The 25,118-nt window shown below is 55.6% G+C and overlaps 1 protein-coding gene across 6 annotated transcripts in view; it reads left to right on the top strand.

The window, feature by feature from the left end:
* Nucleotides 1-1,533: 1,533 nt before the first annotated feature.
* The window catches only part of CAPN8 (calpain 8), a 43,532-nt gene continuing 19,947 nt past the window's right edge, over nucleotides 1,534-25,118 (top strand). The window contains exons 1-9 of one of the 6 annotated variants that reach the window (XR_013381647.1): nucleotides 1,534-2,214; nucleotides 7,284-7,353; nucleotides 16,460-16,578; nucleotides 17,519-17,652; nucleotides 18,319-18,487; nucleotides 19,597-19,686; nucleotides 21,446-21,531; nucleotides 23,654-23,728; nucleotides 24,287-24,447. Coding sequence is in view for 3 of the 6 variants with exons in the window: in XM_077901236.1 (XP_077757362.1) it covers nucleotides 1,978-2,214; nucleotides 7,284-7,353; nucleotides 16,460-16,578; nucleotides 17,519-17,652; nucleotides 18,319-18,487; nucleotides 19,597-19,686; nucleotides 21,446-21,531; nucleotides 23,654-23,728; nucleotides 24,287-24,447 (1,141 nt within the window). In the remaining 3 variants the exon portion in view is untranslated. The remainder of the gene's footprint in view (nucleotides 2,215-7,283; nucleotides 7,354-16,459; nucleotides 16,579-17,518; nucleotides 17,653-18,318; nucleotides 18,488-19,596; nucleotides 19,687-21,445; nucleotides 21,532-23,653; nucleotides 23,729-24,286; nucleotides 24,448-25,118) is intronic. The other 5 variants (XR_013381646.1, XR_013381645.1, XM_077901236.1 and 2 more) reach the window with 5 other exon arrangements.

The following is a 25,118-nucleotide window of genomic DNA, read 5'->3' as shown; positions in this document are numbered from 1 at the left end:
TGCAACGATGGATACTGGGCCAATGTTAAATCCAGGGAAAGTGGATAAACATGAGAAGGTGGGGCCCCCAAGGCCCAGGCCTGCAAGTGTTTCTGATGCCGGCTTGGGCCTGGAGTTTCTGTGGAAACTGAGAAACTGTGTTGTACTGTGGACGCCTGCCAGCTTGCCCAGACCTGTCCCCTTGCTCAGGGCTTTGTGCAAAGACTGTCCCTGCTTAGAAGGTGGAGCGGGTGCCACAGCCGTCAGCTGCCCAGAGCCTCTCCGGGTGTGGTCTCCGGCCCCTGCGTGGCATCGTCTCTGCAGACTCCACAGCCCACCTCTGGCCCACTGACTCAGAGCTTTCTTTGGAGGGGGTGGTGGGAGGGTCTCAGGGAATCAGAAGTTTAAGCAAATGCCCCGAGGGATTTTTATACACACTGTATGGGTTTCTGGGGGCTGCTATAACGGATGATCATGAACACAGTGGTGTAAAACAACAGGAGGAAGTTCTGTCACAGTTTTGGAGACCAGAAGTCTAAAATCTGTTTCACTAGGTGGAAACCCAGGCGCCCACAAGGCCACGCTCCCTGCAGAGGCTCCGGGGGAGCTGGTCTGTGGCTTCCCGCAGGTTCCTGTGGTTGCTGGCATCCATGGCTCATGGCTGTGTCACTCCAGCCTCTGTCCGCATGGACACATCAGCATCTCCTTGTTCTTGTCACATCCTCCTCGACCTGCGTCTCAGGAGGACACTCATGATTGCATTTAGGGTCACGATAACCTCTGTATTTCAGGAGCCTTAATGTAATCTTTTCTGTAAGGATCCTTTTCAACCTTCTCTTTACAGGTTTCAGAGATCAGGTCCCACATTTTTAGGGACGAATTTCCCAGTCTGTCATGTGCACTAAAGTTCAAAAGTCCCCAATATGCTTGCTGATGGCCGCTGCGGGCACGGTGGGAGATGGGTGGAATAGGAGCAGCGATTGGGAGGCAAAGACTTCCAGGTATGATGAGTGAGTCTGGGACAGAGGTGCAGCATGAGGACCACAGGCGACAGACTTGTAATAATCGTATGTGGCGGCACAGGGTGACCATGTGTGGGAACGTGTGTGATGTGCACCCTGGTGGAGTCCGTCCATCAGACCCCTGAAACCCAGGTAACATTGTGTGTCAACTATACTTAAACAGTAAAAGTTAAAGGAAAGATCACTGATGGGATCCATGTATTTAGAGAGGACCAGCCTGGGAAATTGGAGCCATGGGAGAAGTGACTAATCCTGGGCCACCTGTCCCTTCTGAGAGCAGAGCCCGTGACCACTGAGCCCCGGGCCTTCCCTCCTGGCCTGTTTCCAGGAGCAGCAGCTGATGCATCACTGCCCAGCCCTGTGAGGTGGGTCCTACTATTATCTTTGATTTTACAGATGAGAAAATTAAGGGGAAGTGAGGTTGAATGACCTGCTCAAAGCAACAGAGCTCATTAGGGTGGAGCTTGCTGGGCTCACTTTGGTTTGCTGGGTGATCTCTGGTGTTTCTGACCCCTAGCACGTTTGGAAGTGAACTCGCCTGGAAGGAAAGCGGACCCCCTGCCTGCCGCCAGCCCCTGGCCCTCATCCCACTCAGAGCCACTGCCCCCGTGCTCGTGCCAATCCCTGTCTCAGCTGCAGGCCCTGTCTTCCCATCTCTTCCATCCTGGCGGCTGGGGCCAGGGGCAGGGGAGCAGGCCCAGGGTGGGGATGGCTGTGAGCCCAGCAGGCTTCCACAGGTGGGGCCCTGCGAGGTCCCCAGCCTCCTCATTGTTTGCTGAAGTGCTGAAGGGGAAGGCGGATGAGATTCCTTAGCACCTGGGTACTATTTGCTCCTGCCGTGACTCACCGCCCAGTGGATTAGGCTCCTGGATAAAGGTTTGCCACTGCCTCCCAGCCCAGTGGCAGGTGTCAGGTGTCCAAGGGCTCCTCACGCTCTGCCTGCCTGTCTCCTGTCTCCCCAGCGGAGCCCACAGATATGTCAGCCCTGGCGGCCAGAATAGCCAAGCAGCGGGCAGCCGCTGGGGGTCTTGGCTCCCACCAGAAAGCCGTGAAATACTTGGGCCAAGACTTTGAGAAACTGAGGCAGCAATGCTTGGATGCGGGGGTCCTATTTAAAGACCCAGAGTTCCCGGCATGCCCGTCAGCCTTGGGCCACAAGGACCTTGGACCACAGTCCCCTCAGACTCAAGGCATCGTCTGGAAGCGGCCCCCGGTAAGCAGACTGGCTGCTGAGTGTCATGCACGATGGGAGTCTTCGATTCTGGTGGCAAATGGTTGAGGGAGAACTCGTGCCTCCAGATCGGAGTTCCTGGGTCTGAAGCTTTTTGAGAGGTGGTGGGAATGGAGGGAAAAGCACCCTGGGCTCTGGAAGGAGGCTAGCAAGGTCTGAGCCGGCTGTACTTGTGGGGCCATCCTTGCTCAGGTGACCCCTGTGAGCCTCCACTTTTTCATCTGTGAAGTGGTGCTCCAGGCAGGGGTGGAGAACTGTCCTCCCCACACCTCGGCCCATGACCGCCTGCTCCGGGACCCTCGTCACCTGACTTGACCCATGGGATTGGAGCCCCTCTGCGGGGTGGGTATGAGACCAAGAGGATCAGGGGCTCTGTCTGGTGTCCAGCACACAAAATGAGTCACAAGGGCCCATACTCAGTTCAGTGGTCTTCTTGACCACGATGGGAAAACCAAGCCCTGGGACCTGTGCCCTCGGTGACTGTGGAAGAGGGAACATTAGGAAATGGGCTCTTTGGATGTGGTCAAAACCACCGGCCAGCTCCAGTTACCTCTGCCCCTTCAGTATTACACCACTGGAGTGACCCCTATCCCCTGATCCCTGCCCCACCATGGCCTACACTCCTGTCCCCTGAAACCTGTGGTGTGGGCACAATCAAGGCTGGAAATCAGTTTTATATTCTATAAGAATTGGTAGCCACATTTGGTTTGAGTGGACAGGTTTTCAGGCCTGTGTTTTGTGTGGGGTATTGGTTGCACCCTGTTGGGGAGGATGGTTGGGGGACATGGGGAGTGGGCTGTGGTCTCAGCTCTGATGGACACAGAGAGGGGGCAGGCATGTGAATCAAGCAATGACACCCGGGGAAGAAATATGGGAGTATTCCACAGGGCCAACCTCAAGCCGTGGCCCTGGGGTGTGGGGAGGATGCATTTTCGAGGAATTGGGGGGCCCCGCGGGGCCTGAGTGGGGGAGACAGGGCTGGGGGCTTCCACCTGGCCCCACTGAGCCCTTGCTCCCTTGTCCCCTTCCTCCCCAGTCTGTCTCTCCTGCTTTTCTTCCTTCCTTTTCTTTCTTCTAATTGTGATAAAATACACATCATGGGACACTTACCACTTTAACTGGTTGTAAGTGTGCATCGAGAACAGCTACACAGCTGTGTGGCCATCATACCACTACCTCCAGAACATTTTCCATCTTGCAAAACGGAGCCTCTGTCGTCACTAACCACAAGCCCCTGCAGCCCCATCCCCAGCCCTGGTGACCACTGCCCAACTTCCCGTGCCCGAGAGCGTGGCCGCTCCAGGGACCTCATGTGAGTCTCACAGCGTCTTTCTTTTGGTGACTGGTTTGTCTCATTCGGCAGGATGTCCCTGAGCTTCATCTGTGTGGTGGCAGGTGTCATTCCTTTTTAGGGCCGAATACTATTCCTTTGTATGCATACAGCATATTTTAAAAAATCCATTCATTAACCGAGGGGTGTTTGGGTTGCTTCCACCATTTAGCTATTGTGGATCACACTTTTACAAATATGGTGCTCAAATATCTCTTTGAGACTATGTTTCCAATTCTTTTCGGTGTATATTTAGGAGTGGAATCGCTGGATCGTTTGGTGACTCTGTTTTTGATTTTTTTTCTTTTTAAGAAACAAAATGTATCTTTTAGTTTCCTTTTATAAAAGTTTTAATTTCCAGTTAACATATCATGTTATACTAATTTCATTAGTTTCACGTGTACAATGTAATCATTCAGCAAGGAGCCGGTGCTTGTCACAACAGGTGCACTCCTTCATCCCTGTCACCTGTTTCCCCGTCCCCCCACCCCTCTGGTGACCGGCAGTGTGTTCTCTAGAGTTCAGAGTCTGTTCCTTGGTTCCTCTCTCTCTCTCCTACCCCCTTAGTGTGTCTGTTTTGTTTCTTAAATTCCATATGAGTGAGATCATGTGGTATTTGTTCTCCTCTGATTAACTTGTTTCACTTAGCATTATATACTGTAGCTCCATCCAGGTTGTTGCAAATGGCAAGGTTTCATTCTTCCTTATGGTTGAGTAACATTCCACTGAGTATTTATACCACATCTTCTTTATCCATTCATCTATGGATGGACCTTTGGGCGGCTGTAGATAATGCTGCTCTAAACATTGGGATCCATGTAACCCTTCGAATCAGTCTTTTTGTATCCTTTAGGTAAATCCCCAGCAGTACAGTAGCTGCGTCATAGGGTAGTTCTATTTTTAACTTCTTGAGGAACCTCCACACGGTCTTCCAGAGTGGCTGCACCAGTTCACATTCCCACCAACAGTGCAAGAGGGCTCCCCTTTCTCCATGTCCTTGCCAACATCTGTTTTTTACTGTGTTGTTGATTTTAGCCATTCTGACAGGTGTGAGGTGGTATCTCATTGTGGTTTTGATTTGTATTTCCCTGGTGATGAGTGATGTTGAGCATTTTTTCATAATCCATTGGCCATCTGCATGTCTTTTTTTGGAGAATTGTCGTTCAAGCCATGTGCTCTTGTTTAAATTGTGTTATTGGCTTTTTAAAATTTCACTTGCTGCATTTGAGGGTGATACCTGACCTGGCTGGACTCCAGGGCTTCACACCAGCTGCTCAGATGTGGTGCTAATGACTCTGCTTCCCCCAAAGGTGTGAACTTTGACCTGTCCTTAGGGGAAGGCATATGGGGTCAGCTAAATGTGTACTCATATATTTTCTGAAATCATAAAATTCCACATCCTGCCCCTTCCAGGTGTTTTTTTTTTTTTTTTTTTTTGCCTGTTTTTAAGCTGCTGAATGGAAGGTGTGCTTGGGCTCTTGTTACGGTTGAAGGCAGGCTTGGCCAGATTGAAGATCTCAGGGTCAAGCTGGGCTCTCAGGACAAGCTGTTGGCTATTCGTGATTCTAAGGTGATCTTCTCCTAGCGTTGGGCAAGAGCAGCAGCTCTCTGACAGACACCATGTGGCCGGTGAGACTAGGGGAGCTCTCCGCAGAGCTTCCACTCTCCATCCTTGGCTTCCTCCTGGTGCTGGGTCCATGCCCAGCTGGGCCTGGGGTGTGAGGGATGCCCAGCGTGTGTGATGTAGCCCTCAACGATACTCTTGTCTGCCCAGCATCTGGCAGTTGAGCAGTTTACTAATCTCAAGGAGAAATGCAGAGAGGGGAGTGAGGTGATGCCAGCTGCAGAGTAAGAACCCAGGAAGTGGCCAGCTTAGGTTAGGGGAGATGTGGAGGGTGTAGCGTGGCAAGTTAAGGGACCGGCCTCCTTTTGGGGCTGCAGTCCTTCCTCCAGCCGCTGCCTCTGGACTGAGTTTGGGATTCTCAGTTCAGCTGTACTTGTCAGGGCAGAGCGTGTGCAGATGTGGGTGCAGAGGCCCCATGGAGCTCTCTGGCTGGGGGGACACAGCAGGACAGTGGGCAGGCGGCATGTGGTTAAATTGCTGCAAGAGCCAGAAACTAACAAACAGAGCTGAAGGTCACCACCAGATGGCTGGTGAAGTAGCTTGTGGGACATAGAGTGAAATCATGATGCTTGCTCTGTGCTGGGAATGGACGTACTGGACACTCGTGATAAAAATGGATGCACATGTCAATGTGCTTTTACTTGAACAATTTCTGGAAGAATATGTAGGAAATGTGAACAGTAAGGAATCTGAACACAAGGGATTTCCATGTTACCACATCATTTACTTAAACATTTTTTTTTATTTTTTAAATTTTATTTATTTATGATAGTCACAGAGAGAGCAGGGGGTGGGGGCAGAGACATAGGCAGAGGGAGAAGCAGGCTCCATGCACCGGGAGCCCGACGTGGGATTCGATCCCGGGTCTCCAGGATCACGCCCTGGGCCAGAGGCAGGCGCTAAACCACTGTGCCACCCAGGGATCCCATACTTAAACATTTTTTAAAAACTTACGTGCATATGTGACTTTTTCAACAAAATACAAGTGAATGAGTTTTTCTAATACTTGGAAGAAAAGAAAGGCAGCCCAAAGGAACTGTTCCCGTCCATTTAGGCAGGAGCTGGCAGGTTTGTGCCACTATGGGGTCCACCACCCAGGCACAGCCCGGGGTCCTGGTGCCAGGCACCTCTCTGTGCCCTCTGGTGCACATGGTCAGCCACACCCAGGGGCCTCTTTGCCCCTCAAGGGCCCGTGCTTGGCCCGACAGGCTGCCTGGGTGCTGGGCAGTTGCCCCTGTCCTTTGGGAGCTGAGCTGGAGTCCTCTCTCCTCCAGGGAGCCTCCCAGACGTGCCCCCTCTTGGGCATTTCTCATGTTCCCCCTTTGCACTTGTTGCTATGACATCCTGTGAAGGTCAGTCCTGGTTTCCCACGTAGCTGGACGTGCCCGGAGTCTAAGGACTATTCCTTCCTTCGCTTCCCCACCTTGCCCTCCTGCCTGGCTGCCATGTGCAGTGGTGCCGTGTGCGGAGCCGATGCCTGACAAGTCCTGCTGGGGAAATGGGAAAGGAAGTGCCTCACAGGGCCCAGTGGTGCTCTGGGGTGATGCCACCTTGCCAGGCGTGGGTGGAGGAAGTCCAGGTCAGGTGTTTGAAAGCACCAACCTGGAGCTCTCCCCCTGGGGGCATCGGCACTGGGGACACCTCAGCGTCTGGGGTCATCTTCATGTTATTAATGAGGCAGTTAATGAGTGTGCACAGCATTTAAAGTGTGAAACATTGATCAAATCTCTGTGTAAATAGGGGCGTGGGGCTCTGCCTCTACCCTTCTCTCACCACTGTCCACACCCACGCTCCAGGCAGCGTGCACAGTAACAGATGCTAGTGGGCAGTGAGGTGGTGGGCTGTGGCCGCTCCTCTGCACCTCTGGACTGCTCCCCTGCCCTGCACCCCTGCCCTGAGCCACTGCTCTGCACCCGTGCTCTGCACCTTGGCTGCCCTCCCTTCACTGGGTTGTGGAGTCCTCAGCAGCAGTGTGAGGGGTGCGTAGTAAGAGGCCTGGCCCCACCACAGGCTCAGTTCTGACCAGGAAGTTCCCTGACCCCTGTTACCACCAGTGCTGGGTGTCTTGTGACCTGTGTTTGTCCCACTTGCTTTCAGGAATTGTGTGCCAACCCCCAGTTTATCGTTGGTGGAGCCACGCGCACGGACATCTGCCAGGGTAGTCTAGGTGAGTGACCGGGGACGGCCCTATTTGTTGTGGGAGGGGGCAGGAGTGTGTGTGGTGAGTAATGTGAGATTAAGCCGTGAGACTTGATGTCACATCTGTGATGTTCCGTGTGGGTCTGTGTTTCTGAGACGGTGCTCCTGGCCTGGGTCTGCGACCCTGGGACTATTGCTTCCCCGGGAAGATCTCTGCAGGCCTGCACGAGAGGAAGGGACCAGGGCTGTAGGCACGCCGTGGACAGCGTGCTGCACTGTGCTCTGATGGTAGTTGCCTGTAGGCGGGCATAATTTGCCCGATGGAGTGGCCACATCTACGTAATTGTGGGCTGTCACCAGAGGTGCTTTTAAATATTTTATTTATTTATTCATGAGAGACACAGAGAGAGAGAGGCAGAGACACAGGCAGAGGGAGAAGCAGGCTCCATGCAGGGAGCCTGATGTGGGACTCAATTCCGGGTCTCCAGGATCAGACCTGAGCCAAAGGCAGACGACGCTCAACCACTGAGCCACCCAGGTGCCTCCAAAGATGCTTTTAAAATGAGTAAGAAAACAAGGATCCCATTTTCCAGCTGAGCTCTCCCACAGCCGAGCATCCCGGGAGAAGAGCGACCCCTGCCAGCCTCCCGCATTCCCTCGCATCAGATGCACCCACACTTAGGAAACCATTTATTCCGCCCTTTTGGTAAGTTCTGATCTCAAGCGTGAGAAGCTGATATTCCATGAGAGCAGTCAGCACCTGCACCGACAGGCCTCCTGCCCCCAGGGCTGCTCGGTCTGGGGTCCAGTCCGTGCCAGTCGCACGACGCTGACGATGCTGACGCCTTGGAGGTCAGTGTGGCCCCAGTGGAGTTCGCCGGGCTCCCGACCACCATCCAGTGGTGGCGGCAGGGCCGGACCTGCAGACGCAGGCAACTGGGAGCCCATCCTACCTGGTGCAAATCAGCAAAGCGCACAAACGCTCAGTATCTACCCAAGCCCGAAAACCCTTTCCTTTCAGGAGGGTCCCCGCCTTTCGTTCCTCCTTGTTCCAGCCTAGAAAACCTGTTCTCTTCAGCCTGCTGGAAGCCTTTGTGAAGTCGAAATCCTTGGGCATTTTATTTCAAATGCTTCCCATGTTCTGGCCTGACCGAGTGAGGTGGACGCCCCCTCCACCGGAGCTTGCCGAGCAGCGGGAGAGTCCGGGGCACCCTCCGTGGGTGTGGGTCCTGGATCCCAAGTCCTTGTGCCATTCAGGCCACTGGGGGCTCACGGGGACACGGGGGCGGCGTCCTGCTCCTTTTCCTTCTGCTTTTTAGAGCTAATGCTCAACTCAATTAGCATGTGTCTCGGGGAAACACAGCTTTGAATATACGCTTTTCACAGCTTCTTGTTACACATGTTTTAACTTTGGAAAAGCTGTTTAATAAGTGCTTTTTAATTGCTGGCTTGAGTAGAGTTCCCTTGAACAGTTTTAAGCAGGGAGAGAAGAGAGTTTGCAGAGAGGCCTGGGTGTTGCCATGGTGAGTGTGTGCACCCAGGGGCCAGGAACGGGCCTCAAGTGGCTGGAGGGGAGCAGGGCCACCAGCAGGTGCCCCGGGCTGAGGGCTCAGCCGGTAGAATGGCGGCTGCCTCTGGGTGCGGGGGGCAGAGCCACAGCACCTGTGAGTCATCCTGCGGTGGGTGGAGGCCCCAGGGAGGCTCCCCATCAGACCAGGGGTGCTTGGCGCCGCGGGAGTCAGGGAGCGCCGCCACCAACAGGGTTCAGTGCTTTAGAATCTGACACCACACAGTGGGGGCCACCCGGCTCTAAAACACTTTTTTCCTCCTGCTTACAGTTGGTCTACCATTTTATTGCTGTTTTGAAAACACGCTCTTCATGCATTAAAACACCCACAAGGTGTGTTGTGAACAGTCAGCTTCCTACCGGCCTCCCTCTTCTGACTCTCACTACCCCTGACCGGTCTTTTGTCCTTTCAGCAAAATCAAGCAAATCCAAATTCTCATTTTTCCTTTCAGTGCTTCCTTGCATCAGAGGCAGAAAACTGTTGACGCTGCCAGGCACCTCAATATTGTTTGCTCTTGTTCCTCTTAGCAAGGTACCGTGTGGCTCTTTCTGCAGAGCGCCTGAACTGCTCAGCCCTGCACTCTGGCCCTCTCCCCTCTGCTAAGGGGCCACTGAGTTAGTTTTCTCTTTGGCTGTTACAGCCCGTGTTGCAGGGAGTGCGGTCCTGTGGTTGGGGTGCTGGTCCTCGCTCCTGAGCAACCGCTGCTGCAGTCCTGGCGGCGTCTTCTCCCTCCAGCTCAGCCAGGCCCTTGTCCCGGAGGTGGGAGCCTGTGGCACCCATCAGAGGTCCTGCTCACCTAGAGTCCAGGTGCTGCCTTCCCTGGGAGCCTGAATTCTAGGGAAATCAAGCCTGGGAAGTCTGTAATGCTAAAGATTTGGCTGCTCCAGATAGTCGTGCGGAAATTGTGGATGATGAGTCCCTGTCAGGCTGCTCGGTGTCTATGGGAGGGCAGTGTGATTTTGGCTTCACACCGGTCATCAAGTGGGCGTATTTTGGCAACCCGCTGCCAAACCCAAGGCGCCTGGGTCGGCAGGGTGGGCATTCGGGAGGGGCACCCTGCGGTCCCAGCCTCTCAGAGCTTCGTCTCCCTGGGGGACCCCCAGTGCACCCCACCTGCACGGCCTCCTAGTTGTGAGGCCAGCTCAGGGCTCGGTGACAGGGTAGCCCAGGTGCCTAATTCCTTTGGGACGCATCCACAGGTGCCCGTTCCCCACGCATGCTCTTGCCCAGCAGGGCTCTCAGCAGTCCCCTGCTGCTCAGGACCCCACATTCTGTCTCCGCCCCGCACACTGGCCATGTGTCCGTCCCCGCATCTCGAGGACTCTGTCCTATGTATGAAGCCCACGCGTCTGGCTTTGTGGCCCTCATACGGGAAGTCACGCCTGCACCTTGGCCAGGACTCCTCTGGTCACTGGAGGTTGAAGTCCAGCCCTGTAGCTGAGAGAGAAAGGGGAACTTTATCAGCTCATCCTAGTAGGCCTGGAAAGGGGGCAGCCTGGTTGTTCCAGGAGCGGAGCCTGCCTGCTGGCGTCAGCTCTGCTGGTCTTTCAGGGGGCCTCCCTCCGTGTTGGACAGTCTCCATACAGCAGGACACGTGATCATCCACGCTCCAGACTTTATTTATCCTGGTGATGTTGGGAAACAACTCTGGTTTCACAAGCTCAGAGAAAGACTCTGGGTCTCTGCTCACTGCTTGGGCTCAGTGACTTCAGGAAAGGCCATGTAGTCGGTCCAGCCTCGGTCCCGGGCTCACTCCCAGGACTGCGCGGCTCCCCCAGCACCAACAGGGGAGAGCTCTGCATGAAGGGGCAGTGGCAATGGGCAGAAGAATAAGGAAAATACGCCGAAATGAGGAGAGCGTGGAGGGGACTCAGGTCTGCGATCCTGCCCTCTCCCCACTCTGGGTCATGTCTGCACTGCCCTGCAGCGTACCGGAAACACCTCCCCAGGGGCCCCTGTTCTATCTCTGGGCCCGCCAGCAGCAGCAGTGTTCAGCTCAGTGTCCCAAGTGGAAGGGGCACACATGGGGAGACCTGCCTGTGGCCCCTGGCTCGGTTGTCACAGCTGCCAAATCTCGCTCGCCAGGTGTAGTGATGGGGGGTGCGCTGACCCCGGCTCTGCTCCCAGGCAGCGGGAGCTCCTGTGGTTGGCGGGGGCGGTTAGCGACCCTGGGGTCCTGTGTGCTGTGTGGGGCACCTGTCCCGCACACCCCTGAAATCCAGAGCACCTGGGGCACGGCCGGGCTTGGTGAGCTTTGCCAAGTTCTTGGCGGGTTGCCCTGAACCCTTTGCCTCACGACATCATAAATCACACATCAACAATGTGCCTTCCGATATCCCATGTTCTCACCGGCTATCATGCTCCAGTCGGCCGCTGGTTAAAACTGCTCTCTCTGGGGCTGCCTGCCCATGGCCCATCCGGGGTCCCCGCTGCCCGCCCCCCACCCCCGAGTTACACGTCTTCTGGGTCTCCTTGTTCTTAGACACTGTACTCAGATACTGTCCCCAGCCCAAAGCGCCTCGTTGTCCGCCCACCCCCTGGGCATTGTCACCTATGAGCTCGCCTCGCCTCATCTCTACCTCTGAGGCTGGAGGGCCGCCCTCACATCTGTGATCCGTGTGGAACATCTGATGCACCTGAAGGATCCCTTCACGTATGTGCCCCTGGAAGCCTCAGGACCCCCTGCATTGATCTGGGTGCGCTGCCCCATTTATGATCACCAGTCAGGGCATCTGACAACCTGTACTGGCCACCCCAGAGCACTCTGTTAAGGGCCACCATTGGCCCCATGGGGCGGGGAGCACTGCAGCCTCCCCCAGAGCTATCTTTGTGTCACCTTTTTATTTCTTTCTCCATTAGACCTGGCTTCTAGCCTTTTCTTGTGTTTGGATCTAAAGGATATTGTAAGTAAATGCAGTAAGCGGATGACTTCCTTGACTTCCTTAAGGCTGGCTCTGAGATGTGTTTACATAAACACCAAAGTTATAGGATGCTCTTTATCTGCAGGTTCGGTCACCTGTGGTCAGCGAGCAGGTGACGATGATCTCAGGGCCAAGGATGCCAGAGGCCAAGTCCAAGCTGGAGCCACATGTCTCAGGTTGCCAGGTGCCTGTGCTCCTGGGCGGAGCCTGGGGAGAGGGCAGAGGGGTGACACAGAGGAGGCTGGGGCTGCGGTGCAGGGCAGGGAATCCAGTCCAGCTCCTGTCTCTCAGGTTCAGAAGTGTCTAGCTTTGCCTTTGCAGGTGAGCAGGCAAGGGTGAGGGCAGGGATTGGCATGGTTTGGAGGAAAGGAAGAATGGATTATAATCACGGGACTCGGAGGGCCTGTAGGAAGTCAGGAGGTCACCCGGCACCTAGTAGGTGGATACCTAGGAGGCTGGGGAACACCTTGCAAAGCACAGGACAGCCCCCCAACCCAGAACTGCACAGCCCGCAGTGCCAGCCAGCTGGTTTGGGAGATTCTGCTGTAGTTGGATTCACTCATGTCACAGGAGCTTCACTAACTAAGGCCGTAGATCCAAGATCCAAATCTGGTTCTGGTCTTACGTGGTACTGATAGATGCCGGGTTCTCTCTCCCTGTTTGCGCCGTCAGTGGCAGAATGGCCAGGTCCTAAGATCTTCTCCTGAGTAATCAAATACTCGTTCTCAAATCCCTTCTGACAATTTCATACTGACGAGGTTTCCTTCAATTAGCATCTCACACTGGGGTCTGGGTCCGTGACATGTCTGTGGCCCATGGCCTGCCGCCGGTGACCATCAGTGTGGCCGGTGAGTTAAGCAGGGGAAGCCACAGGTGTGCATGTTTTAACTGCAGCCAGAGGCAGGATGACGCAGGAGGGCAGGGGGACAGGGAGGGTGACACCTGGGATTGCTTGGCACCAACGTCAGAGCTGAACAGCACCTGCTTGTGAACCCGGCCTCGGATGCCCACAAACAGCAAAGGTGGATTTCTACAAAACAAGCACTTGTGAGCCGGTCAGAATCTGCATCAGGTTCAGACGTGCGGTGGCACAGCGTTGCCTGCTCCCCAGGACCGCTCTCCACTGGCCACCTGACTCCCGCTGACCACGAGTGGGAGGGAAATGCAAGCCAGCCGGCCATTGTAGGTGTTCCTGCTTGTCTCCGCTTTTGGATAAATGTTCCTCATTCGATTGACCTTTTGGGTTGATTTTTTGCTGCTTAAAGACCAGCCCCTCTTCTGCCTCCCCAGGATGGTGCCTGGACACGAGGAAGGCCAGTGGGAGAAGGATGACGCCAGTGGCATGTCTGGCCATCTCAGCTCTGATGCAGTCTGCCCCGAGGGGGTGTCAGACTGGCCCCCATGCCTCCGATGCCGGTCTCTGTTTCTGGGATCACCTGGCTGTACGTGGGAGGATCCCACAACCCCTCCTCGGGCTCCCAGAGCTCAGAGAAACATCTTTTGCAGGGTTTCTTTTTTTTTTTTAAAGGAAAGTTTTTTTTTTTTTTTTTAAGATTTTATTTATTTATTCATGAGAGACACAGAGAGAGAGAGGCAGAGACACAGGCAGAGGGAGAAGCAGGCTCCATGCAGGAGCCCGATGTGGGACTCCATCCCGGATCTCCAAGATCACACCCCAGACAGCAGGCGGCGCCAAACCGCTGTGCCACCGGGGCTGCCCCTTTTGCAGGGTTTCTATAAGAGGATGCACTTTGGGGCCAGCCAGGTGGAGGGAGCCACCACAGAGTGAAGTCTGGGGAAGGGGTGCTGACCTCCCTGAATTTGTGCACCTCCCTGGAAGCTTCCTGAGCCCCCGCATCTGGGTTTTTAGGAAGCTTCTGGACAGATGCCTAATGGGCGGAATCCTTGGCTGCTGATAATGGGTTCCCAGGTGTGTGAGGGGGAGGGTGGCACTGGGAGATCAGCCCACTCATTCCTGGCTTGTTGCCCTGGCAACCACTTGGGTCACCTAGGGGCTTTCCAGAGCCACCTCGTTAACATAACAAGAGAACCATACTTTCTCCCACTGCCTAGAAACCTGCCTAGGTTTTGGGAGCTCTGAGCCCAGAAACGGGCCCAAGAGCCAGCAAGCATTTGTTGTTATAAATCACAGTGTCTGGGGCCGGCTGGTGCCCTTGGTGGGGGTCCTGCTGCCCCCGGGAGGTCTGACTGTGCGGTGTCAGCCCATTCTCCTCCTATAGTCGGGGTCCCGGGGGCTCCCTGGCCTGAGCCTGCAGCCCTGACAGCTCTGGGTGGGATTGACCTGCCCAGTCCCTGCTCCCCATGGGCAGGAGTCCCTGAGGCTATGCCATCTCCCCTCTCCCTGCCCCCGGGCTCTGTGTGGCCACCATCATCCTGCTCCGGGGTCCCCAGTGCCAGGCCAGGCATGGATGCCCTCCGCTCTGGCTTCGTCTTCAGCCTCTGCTGCTTTGCTACTGTTCCTGCTCCTGCCACTGCTGAGCCTTCCTGAGGGGCTACTTTAGAAGTCCCAGGACCTGACCTTTGCTCCATCCCTGCTTCTTCCCCTGTCTTTCTGCTGGTGGCCCAGAGGCAGCCCCATGTCTCCCTTCCATGTTTGGAAAGCACCCACAAGCTAGAGCTTGAGTTCTTGCTACCCAGGTGTTCAACCTTCAGGCTCTGAATTTGACATGTAAAGGGAATTTCTGATGTAGCAATTTTGTTCTAACAAAGCCTGACTCAGGATGACTGTCTCTTGGCGGACTTAAAACCTCTCTGACTGAGCGTCTCACTGCTAGGGTTGGGTTTGTTTGGCGTTTACTGGGAGTTCCTGGATGCCATGTGGGCAGGGCCCTAGGGGATCAATATTTAAGTGGAATTTAAAAATCACTTTATTATTTTAATAACTGATTAAACCCACTACATGTATAACCCGAGTAAGGATAAGAAAAACAAAGCTCAACTGGTTCCCCAACTGCCCCTGAGGTCAGTGACCACAGGCCTCCCATTCTAGCTCTAACTCACGGCTGGATTTTGCTGGAAGGTGGCCAGCGAGGAGGAACTTACCCATCAAGATTTTCTCTGTTTTTTCTGCCCACCTTATTCACCACCAGAAGCCTTTTTAAAAAAATTTTTAAATTTATTTATGATAGTCACACAGAGAGAGAGAGAGAGAGAGAGAGGCAGAGACACAGGCAGAGGGAGAAGCAGGCTCCATGCACCGGGAGCCCGACATGGGATTCGATCCCAGGTCTCCAGGATCACGCCCTGGGCCAAAGGCAGGCGCCAAACCGCTGCGCCACCCAGGGATCCCACCAGAAGCCTTTTGTACCCAAACAGCCCCTTGGCTGCTTTTGGAAATTAAAACTAGAGTCAAAGTTCAAAGCCGTGTCCCTCCTGAGAGGAATCCAGTGAATGTGCCACGGGCTTCAAGGCAGGTCCCCAAACAAGTTCCTGAAATGTTCTGAGCAGCAGAATAAACGTCTTTCCTCCCACGAGGACTGTTTGGAAGGGAACATGCTTATTTGGATGCGTTCCGGTCCTGACAGTCCACTCACACCTGATGTGGGCCCTGGCGGGAATCCACACACCTGCGCGTGCAGCCCCTGCTTGGAGCCCTGCGCTGGCCACTGGCACCAGGAGGACCTGTGAGAGGTCACAAGTGAGCAGATGAAGAGAAAACTGAACTCCGCCAGCTGGGCAGCCCTGTTTGGTGTCAGCAACCCAGGGCCATGGAGTCTCCGGGGTGCCTTGGATTCTAACGTAATGTCTGCGGAGTATTCGGGGAGGGCTGCTGGAGGCCGCGGAGCCAGCAGCGAGAACGTCCGTGCAGAGGGCACCCTGCGGCAGCGCCCGAGCCTGTGCCAGGGAGCCTTCCCTCATTACCTGCCGCGCCCTGGATGCTGGCAGAGGAGGGACCTGTCAGGCCCAGCACCTGTCCTCCTGGGCTCCATGGCCCCACAGGCCAGGGAGACTCAGGAGCAAATGTGCAAGGGGTCACCGGGGGTTTGCACAAGAACAAACCGTAATCTGTCAAGTCATTCGGATGCTTGCTTATTTATTTTTATTCATCAGGTGTTCACTGGGCCCCGAGGATATGTCGGCCACCTGCTGGGGACTCTGGACCTGGAGTCCACCTCTGCACTGGTTCTGGAGCCACCGCGGGAGGGGGGTGATGGGTTTTTAGAAGCAGAGGGACTTGTGGCTGCAGAGAAGGGGAAGGGGAGAGGGGACAGCTGGCACCGCAGTGAGAACCTGCCAGCGTGGGGACAGAGGGCTGCCGGGACCAATGACCGGTGCTAGTGCGCAACCAAGCTTGACTGGAGGGTGGGTTCTCGGTGGGAACGGGATGGAGAAAAGCAGAGACACGGGTGGGATCCATATTATTTTCTTTATCTACATTCTCCACCCCAGCGATCGGGTGCTTTGGGGTGAAGTGGTCAGTATCCAGGGATGATGCAGGGGCAGAGAACTTCTCATCCTAAAGACAGGATGTTCCCTGAGCGGCAGGAGCCTCCCGTGACCTTCCAATGCCAGAGGAACAAGGCCCATCCAACCTGGAAGGGGTTGGACTGAACGGGACGCTGAGGGTCAGACGGGGCAGGGGCCTGTGGCCAGCTGACCAGGGTGTCCCTGTGGCCTGTTGCAGGTGACTGCTGGCTGCTGGCGGCCCTTGCCTCCCTGACCTTGAATCAGGAGCTGCTTCACCGAGTAGTGCCCAGGGGCCAGGACTTCCAGCAGAACTACGCGGGGATCTTTCATTTCCAGGTACTGTGCTCACGGCCCTTGACCCCACAGGCGACCCTAGAATAACGTGGGGGACGGGGTGCAGTCAAAAGTCTGTGTGTCACTTTGGACTCCCCCAGGTCTTCACTGCTGACAGCCAGCAGCTGGCCAGGGCCTCCCTAAGAACACAAACAGTCCATTAGCACAGATTTTGTATGTCACGTGTACCATACTCTGTGTTCTTAGAATAAAGTAGCTCAGGGATCCCTGGGTGGCTCAGTGGTTTAGCTCCTGCCTTTAGCCCAAGGCGTGATCCAGGAGACCCAGGATCGAGTCCCACATGGGGCTCCCTGCATGGAGCCTGTTTCTCCCTCTGCCTGTGTCTCTGCCTCTCTCTCTCTGTGTCTCTCATGAATAAATAAATAAAATCTTAAAAAAAAAAAAAGAATAAAGTAGCTCAGAGAAAATAAAATGTCACAAAGAAAATCATAAGGAAGAGAACACACACTTTTCAGGACTGAGCTGTATTTATTGAAACCAGTGTGTGTATCAGCTGGCCCTCGCTGTTGAGACCCGGGTCATTCAGGGGTCCTTTCCATTCCCTTGGGTCCCACCCACAGCCACAGGATCAGAGACGCAGCAGCACATGTCCCACTGTCCTCCCAGGGATCCTGGTGCTCCCTTGGTCTGAGAACCACCACCCCCACGCATCCTGCCCTCCCTGGCTGTGTGGCCTTGATGAGGAAAGCCCCTTTGGGGTGAGGGCCCTGAGGCGTCACCCGCTGTGCCGTGCGGGCAAGTTTGCTTCTCCACAGACTCACAGGCTGGATGCCATGTTTCCTGTGTCCTCTGGCCTCTGCTATGAGCGTGGTTGGGATGTGATCCTGCCCCAGGAGCTCGGAGCTCGTCGAGGTCCTCACTTGCACGTCCATCTGCCCAGTGCTTTCTGAGGGGAACTTGCCCTGTGTTTGTGCACCCACAGTTCTGGCAGTACGGCGAGTGGGTGGAGGTGGTGGTGGACGACAGGCTGCCCAGCAAGGATGGGGAGCTGCTCTTCCTGCACTCGGAGACAGGCAATGAGTTCTGGGGAGCTCTGCTGGAGAAGGCCTACGCCAAGTGAGTACGTGGTTTGGAGCTGAAGCCCCCGTCTCCCCGGTGGACTGCACCTGCTCTGTGCCAAGTCACTCCAGCACCCAGACCCAGAGGCCAAGAGCTCAGAGCTCGGCTCTGCCCCCGGAGGGGGTTAAGGGGGCAAACCCTGCAGCTGCTTGCAGCCTCTGCTGTCTCTTCATACAGACCCCAATGTCAGAATGATGAAGAGGAGGGGCACGGGTGCACTTCCATAGGGATGCCCTATGCAGTGCTCATCCCCCTTCCTGCTGGCCAGAAGACTTCTCTTGGGTTCTCCTGATGCGTGCCACTCACCCTGTCTTGCAACCCCATTCCTCCCCAGCCCTCTTCCCAGAGCAAGCCCCGGGGGGCACTCTCAGCCTTGATGGAGGGACCCCCCATCCCTGCCCGTGCTCCTAATCACCAGGAGCCCAGGAAGCCAGGGTCAGTGCTGCGAAGGCTGCACTTGGCTTCTTCCAGGACTGGGTGGGTGGGTGGCTTGGTGCAAAGCGGCCTGAGATTCGTTCCTGCAAACTGCCTGGAGCACCCTGCTGGCCTAACACAAAATGGGCAAAGCACGCTCTCTTCACTTCCAGCCCACTCCGCAGCCCAGCGCCAGCCCACGTGCTCCCCTCGCTGGTGGATGATTCACTCTTCTTTCTCTTCCCACAGGCTCAATGGTTCCTATGAGGCTCTCACTGGAGGGTCCACGGTCGAGGGGTTTGAGGACCTCACGGGCGGCATCTCTGAGTATTACGACCTGAAGAAGCCTCCGGCCCGCCTGTTCCAGATCATCCAGAAGGCCCTCCGCGCGGGCTCTCTGCTGGCCTGCTCCATCCATGTGAGCCAGCTTGGCGTCTCTGCTTCCCGGTTTGGCAGGGAGGGGGTCAGAGCAGTGTCTGGGGCTGAATGGGCGGGTCTTACTAGTGGGAGGAAGGGGGGGCAGGCTTACTGTGGGAGCCCCAGCCTCCCTGGCTGGATCCCAGGCCCCACCTCCCACCTCAGCTGTCCCCTGTCTGCTTAGTAACTGTGGGGCTTTAGGAAACAGATATTTGAGGGGCATGCACACCTGATGGGCTGTGAGATCCTGGAGGAAGAGGGCAGTGGTGCTGGAACCAGGGTGCGTGTCCTCCCTGGGGGGCTGGCTGCCGGGCCCTGGGGGAGTGTGGACACTGGAGCTTGCCTGTGGTCCCGCCCCTCTCCTGCCCTGACCCAGTGGTCTGGGACACACGACCTGCAAGATCTCCGCCTAAGTGTGTGTTTGCTGGAGAGATGATTCGGGGCCCAGAGAGAGGCCAGCGGAAGAAGACTCAGGGAAGCCCACTCAGTGCAGACTCTGGAGAAGCAGCCTGGCCCAGAGCAGCCGGCTTGGATAGTTGGTCTTCAGGCAGCACGGGGTCACTCTGGGAGAGTAGGTGACACCTCCAATTTGTGGTGGCAGTTAAAGCCTGAAGCCATGCTCCAGCCCTGGCAGCCACAAGGTACCTGCCTGGAGCTGCAGGCCTGCTCAGAGGGGCTGTGTGGGGTGGTCAAGGCCACACCTGCACCCCAGGGCTGCATGGGGGCCTGTCCTCGGAAAGCACCATAGGGCCAGCCCTGATGGGGTTAGAGTCAGGGTCAGGGTCGGGATTGTGGTCAGGGTCGGGGTCATGGTCAGAGTTGGGGTTGGGATCAGGGTAGGGTTGTGGTCAGTGTCAGGGTCGTGGTCAGAGTTGGGGTTGGGATCAGGGTCGGGGTCGGGGTCAGGGTTGGGGTTGTGGTCAGGGTCGGGGTCGTGGTCAGAGCTGGGGTCAGGGTCGGGGTTGGTATTGGGGTCAGGGTCAAGGTTGTGGTCAGAGTTGGGGTTGGGATCAGGGTCAGGGTCATGGTCAGTGTTGGGGTCGTGGTCAGGGTTGGGGTAGGAGTCAGGGTTGGGCTCAGCCAGTATCAGTGGACTTCATTCCCAATCAGGTCTCCAGTGCAGCTGAAGCAGGAGCAGAGGTCACCACCCGCCACAAGCTGGTGAAAAGCCATGCATACTCTGTCACTGGAGTCATAGAGGTAAACTGGGCAGGGGAGGTGAAGGGGTAGGTCACCCCTGACACCTTCCCTGCCCGCTAAGGCCCCTCTCTGGCTGCCCCTGGTGCTACCCACGCAGGGGTTACTCTTGCTCGTTGTAACCTTCTGACTCGCACCCACTCGTAGACTGATAACGCAGCCTGTCTGAGTGTCAACCCTGTGGGCTCCAGTGAGATGCAGGCCCCCTCTGAGGTGTGGCTGTGGGGCGGGAGGAAGGTGTCAGGGAAAGTTGTAGAGATTGTCAGATTCTCTCTTCCTTCTAAGATGTGTATGTGCATCCCAGCAAAGCAATGGGAACCTGAAGGACCCCCAAGGGCACAAAGGATGGGGTACAATAGTGGGAAGGAATGCCAGCATTCCATGCTCTCCAGCCCCAGCAGAAAGCATGGGCCATGGCTTTCAGTATTTTCATTTACTATATTCTGCCCACTTTGAAAAAGAATTTGCAGTGACTTACAGAGAAGAGCCAGACACAATCAAAGCATACCATGCGGGTAAAATACACCAGACAATCCAGGAGCAAGGCAGTGCTACTGTTGAAAAATGAATTTTGCTTTGGGTTTCCCGATGGCCAAGGCAAAAAGGGAAATGCGATGGGATCTCAGTTTTTGTTACATGTTAAAATGGCATGGATGTTCGTTCATGCATTTGTGTTTTGCAAACATGCTTTTTAGTGCAGTCAGTTTCCAAGTGCATGTGTGTGTAAGCGTGGGTATGATGGACGACCAAAGGGAAGTAGGACACCTGGCATTCATTGTGTGTGTGGGTGTGTGAAGGGTGAGAGCACCGTGCTCTAGTGAGCATTCGGTAAATAGCAGGGGAAGGTGTGGGTTTCCAAGTGTGGGCTTTGCAGACGGCTGCCTGGGGGCCCATCTCCCCTCTATGACTTACTGGCCTCGGGTGACGTCCCACCTCTGACTCTAGGATTTCTTTCCTCCTCCCTTTCCCCTCCTCCCTTCTTCTTTCTTCTTTCTTCTTTCTTCTTTCTTCTTCTTCTTCTTCTTCTTCTTCTTCTTCTTCTTCTTCTTCTTCTTCAGATTTTATTTATTTATTCATGAGAGAGAGAGAGAGAGAGAGAGGCAGAGACACGGGCAGAGGGAGAAGCAGGCTCTATGCAGGGAGCCCAATGTGGGACCCAGAGATCACGACCTGAGCCGAAGGCAGACACTCAATGGCTGAGCCACCCAGGTGCTCCTGACCCTAGGATTTCTGAGCCATAGAATAAAGAGTGACAGCACTCAGCTCCTAGGACCCCCAAGAGTTTGGAGTGAGGCGACAGTGCGTTTGAAACACTTCACACCATGTCTTGTCCAGAGCGCGTGCTCAGTGCACATGGACCCCTGTGTGCACTTGGCATTTGTTTGGAAGGCATTTATTACCATTAGGTCTCCTGTAAAAGAGCCCAGTCAGTCTTGGGCAACTGTAACATCTAAATGCAAGTTAAAGTTGACACAAACTTGTTTGTGAGCTGGACCCACTGTTCATTCAACCCAATGGTGGAAAATAAAACAGCCATGTCTGGAAAACATGTGTTAAAATAAAGGTTTGCTTGTGAAAATAAATAAATAAATAGATAAATAGATAGATAAATAAATAAATAAATAAATAAATAAATAAATAAATAAATGTGTGCTTGTTTGGGGACATTTGACATGTTGAGTGCAAGCCCTCTGGGGGCAGACCCGGGCATGGGGCAGCGGGGCCCCAGCGGCTCAGGTCATTTCCCATGTGGACCTTGCAGGTGGATTTCCGGGGCCGTCCCGAGAAGCTGATCAGACTCCGGAATCCGTGGGGCGAAGTGGAGTGGACCGGGGCCTGGAGTGACGAGTAGGTTCTGTCTCCCTGTCCTCACCTCCCCCGGTGGAAAGACATCTCGCCGCAAAGCACGGTCCTCATGAGGCCGATGGCACAGCCAGCGTGGCAGCACTTTCTGTGCACAGCCTGTTCCAGAAGGAGTATTGCGTGGCTGCAGCTGAGAAAAGCAAAGCAGCACCACGTAGCTGGAGCCTTTGCTTCTGGGTCTCTGCTTGGTGTATGCAGATTTGGCAGCTCAGTCACTGAAAGGTTTGCCTGTGTCCCACCTGCCACACCATGCTGACCCCAACGGGAGGCCGGACCCGCACGATCGGGTGCCTCCCTCTGCACAGACCCTGGCCTCTCTGACAAAGGCCATGCCCCCCAGCTCTGAGCTTAGGAAGTGGGATCCAACCCCAGAGCCCAGCAGGCAGTAGCAGGCAGGCAGTGTCACTTGCTCATGAGGAGGCAGGTGTGGCTCTTTCCTGATGAGGTCACGGAGAGCCAGCAGGCCTCCTGCCATGGAGGAAGAGCCACTGGAAGTGGAGAGAAGCCCTGTTTTCAACCTTGCGGGAGCCTCCCTGTGCTGCCCGTACCCCGTGATGGCAGGAGGGCTCTTGGAGGGGGCTTTGTCTCGTGCACCCACACTGCCCATCACTGCCCATACCTGTGTGCTTCCCTTCAGGGGTGTGCCACAGACAAATGTGTGTCTAGGGCTGCAGATGCTGATTCTGCTGCCTAAGTTTGAGCAAAACCCAAGACTTCCATCCTGCCAAGTGCCCAGAAAGGATGTCCCAGGTGAATGGAATCAACAGTCTGAGTTTCAGCCATTGTAGCTGACAGCTGTTTAGCAAGCTGCCCAGAGGGCTTCTGTGGCCCTGTCTCCTTCCCTGACGCCCCCTCTAAGAGGCTGGACAGATGTGAGGGGCAGGCGGTGGCGGGAGAGGACCACGTTCCAGCATCTGGAGACACAACCTAGGCCGTATCTAGAGCAGCCGGTGGGGCAGGAGGACTCTGCCCCTCTGAGCCACACCCCCAAATCACCCTAATATCCAGTTAAATTAAACAAGTTAATTTCTGTTTTAGTTTCAAAAATCCAACTGGGAGATTTAGGTCAGATCCAGAATTCTCTAACTTGTCCCTACCCTTTGTTTATAACAAGCACCATCTGAGATTTGGGTCTGATGGATTAATGTTTCTATGAGGTGAAGGGGTCCTGGGTGCTTCCCTGCATGACCCCTGGGTTCCGAGCACCTGGGCTTCCATGCAGGTTGGGGAGAGGCTCACGTTTTGCTGAAGGCATCCAAGGAAGGGGCTGTTTTTTTTTTTTTTTAAGATTTTATTTATTTATTCATGAGAGATACAGAAAGAGAGAGAGAGAGAGAGGCAGAGACACAGGCAGAGGGAGAAGCAGGCTCCATGCAGGGAGCCTGATGTGGGACTCGATCCCTGGTCCCCAGGATCACGCCCTGGACTGAAGGCAGCGCTAACCCTCTGAGCCTCCAGGGCTGCCCAGGGGCTGGTTTTTTAAGATGGGTCTTGATACTGCTCAGTTCCTAGACTTGCACACATACTTGAAGAAACCTTGATTGGTAAAGGTCAGGTGCTGGAGATGGTGTTTGAATGAAGTAGTGAGTATTGCCACAGAAAGGCCACCAGTGGGAGGGCTCATGGGTGACATGACTTGAGGGACATTGCCACCCGACTGGGCCTGAATGCCACTGTCAGTGGCTCGGGACGTGGATGGTGTGCATGTGCCCAGAACGACAACCTGCTGGTGGACGTGCCCATGGGCTACCTGCCCGTGCCCCAGACAGGCACTCTCATGCCTCCAGTCTTGGACTCTGGCCCTGTCATCAGGGCCTTGGTATCTATTAGAAATGGAAGGTTCTTCGAGAGTGAAATCAGGGCAAGTCCCTGCTGCACTGCTGGAGTCCATGTCCTTGGTCTGTGTCCCTCCCTGGGCGCAGGGTGGGGTGAGTGCCACCCACCCCATTCATCTGACCTACCCCTGCCCACTGGGGTTTGGCTCCTATCCATCTCTGGCCCTCGGGGACGTCTAGCTGCCCTAAGCAGCAGGGACTGCAGCAAAACTTTCACAGATGGCTGTCTCTGCCTTGCTTTTTAAAAATTTTAGTTTTATGCTTTCCCCCAGTGCACCAGAGTGGAACGACATAGACCCCAGGCAGAAGGAGGAGCTGGACCGGAGAGCCGAGGATGGGGAGTTCTGGTGAGCGTGGTCTGCGGGGACCGGCCTTCACAGTCTGACAGGGGGATCGGGAACTCGAAGATGTGGTTCCCACTGGGGGCTTCCCTTCTTCCCCCTTTTGCCCTGTGTGGTCCGACTTCTGGGCCTGTGTGTCCGAAGCATTGCCACTGTGCCATCTGGGTTCCATCGAGGCAGAGAACACTACTGACCTCTCTCTGAGTTGGGCTTAGCCCCGAGACAGGGTGACTTCCTTCACTGCTGAGTTAGGGCAGATAACAGGGACGCCCCTTGGACAGGGCTTGGTGGTAGGACATCTCTGCTGGGCTGAGTTAAATGGGAGGATGCCTCTGCAGGCTCTGAGGTGCCCAACCCCAGGGGCAGGGGCCATTTATGGCCTGGTCCCTGTGCCCGGTCGTTAGATGTGTGATGGGGGCTCTGATAAAACGGAGACTCCGACAGTGGCTGGGGATGTGGACAGCGGCCTTGCAGGCTTTGCTCTGTCCAGGGCCAGCAGGTATACCCCCCTCTCCCATAGTCCTGGCCTGCAGACCCATAGCCCTCTGGTCCCTCTGCCCCCAGGATGTCATTTTTGGATTTCCTGGGCCAGTTCTCTCGGCTGGAGATCTGCAACTTGTCCCCAGACTCCCTGAGCAGTGAGGAGCTGCACAAATGGAACCTGGTTCTGTTCAACGGCCGCTGGACACGGGGCTCCAGTGCTGGGGGCTGTGCGAACTTTCCAGGTAAGGTGGGGGGGCAGGTAGCTGGGGCTCACCTGCCTTACCTGCTGGAACTTCCCAGGTGAGGTATTGCCCGGCTTGGGGCGAGGCCAGGGCAGCAGGGGGCAGAGGCTGCAACCCCCCACCTGAGGCCTGAGCTCAGCTAACAGCATTCTGTAGCTTCTGTGCATTCAGGTGTCCACACTCCCCCCACCTGTCCCTGCCCCCAAAGATGTACTTCCTCTACTAGGCCTGCTCCTTTCTTGGGCTTCTCCCGGTCCCCTGGTGGACACGGGTTCCCCTGAGCTCCAGCCTCTCTGCTGCCTCAGTAGAGCACATCCAGCCAGAGAGCGCTGTCGGGAGTGGGGGTGGAGTGGGGGCCTGGCTGGCTAGCCCCGCTGTCACAGGAGCTCCACGACCATGAGGACAGTCTGGCACAACCGTGGCCTCTGCACTGGCGTGGCCGTCAGCCTGCGCAAGGGCCTCGCTGCGGGTGGGGAGTCCTCCTGGGTTCATCTGCCAGCAGGGATACGTCTGCACACAGGCTCCTCCTAGGTCGCTGCAGGCCAAGGCCGTGGGAGGAAGACTCTGACTGACCCCACCTCTAAGGAGAAAGGAAGGAAACCGAAGCCCACCCCTCTCCCCTCCCCCCTCCCCCAGCTGCCCAGCCCTCACCCTCCCTCTCTGATGCTGCT

This window comes from Canis aureus, chromosome 6, assembly GCF_053574225.1.
Source record: "Canis aureus isolate CA01 chromosome 6, VMU_Caureus_v.1.0, whole genome shotgun sequence".
Lineage (NCBI taxonomy): Eukaryota > Metazoa > Chordata > Mammalia > Carnivora > Canidae > Canis > Canis aureus.
This window is presented reverse-complemented; position numbering and strand designations above follow the sequence as displayed.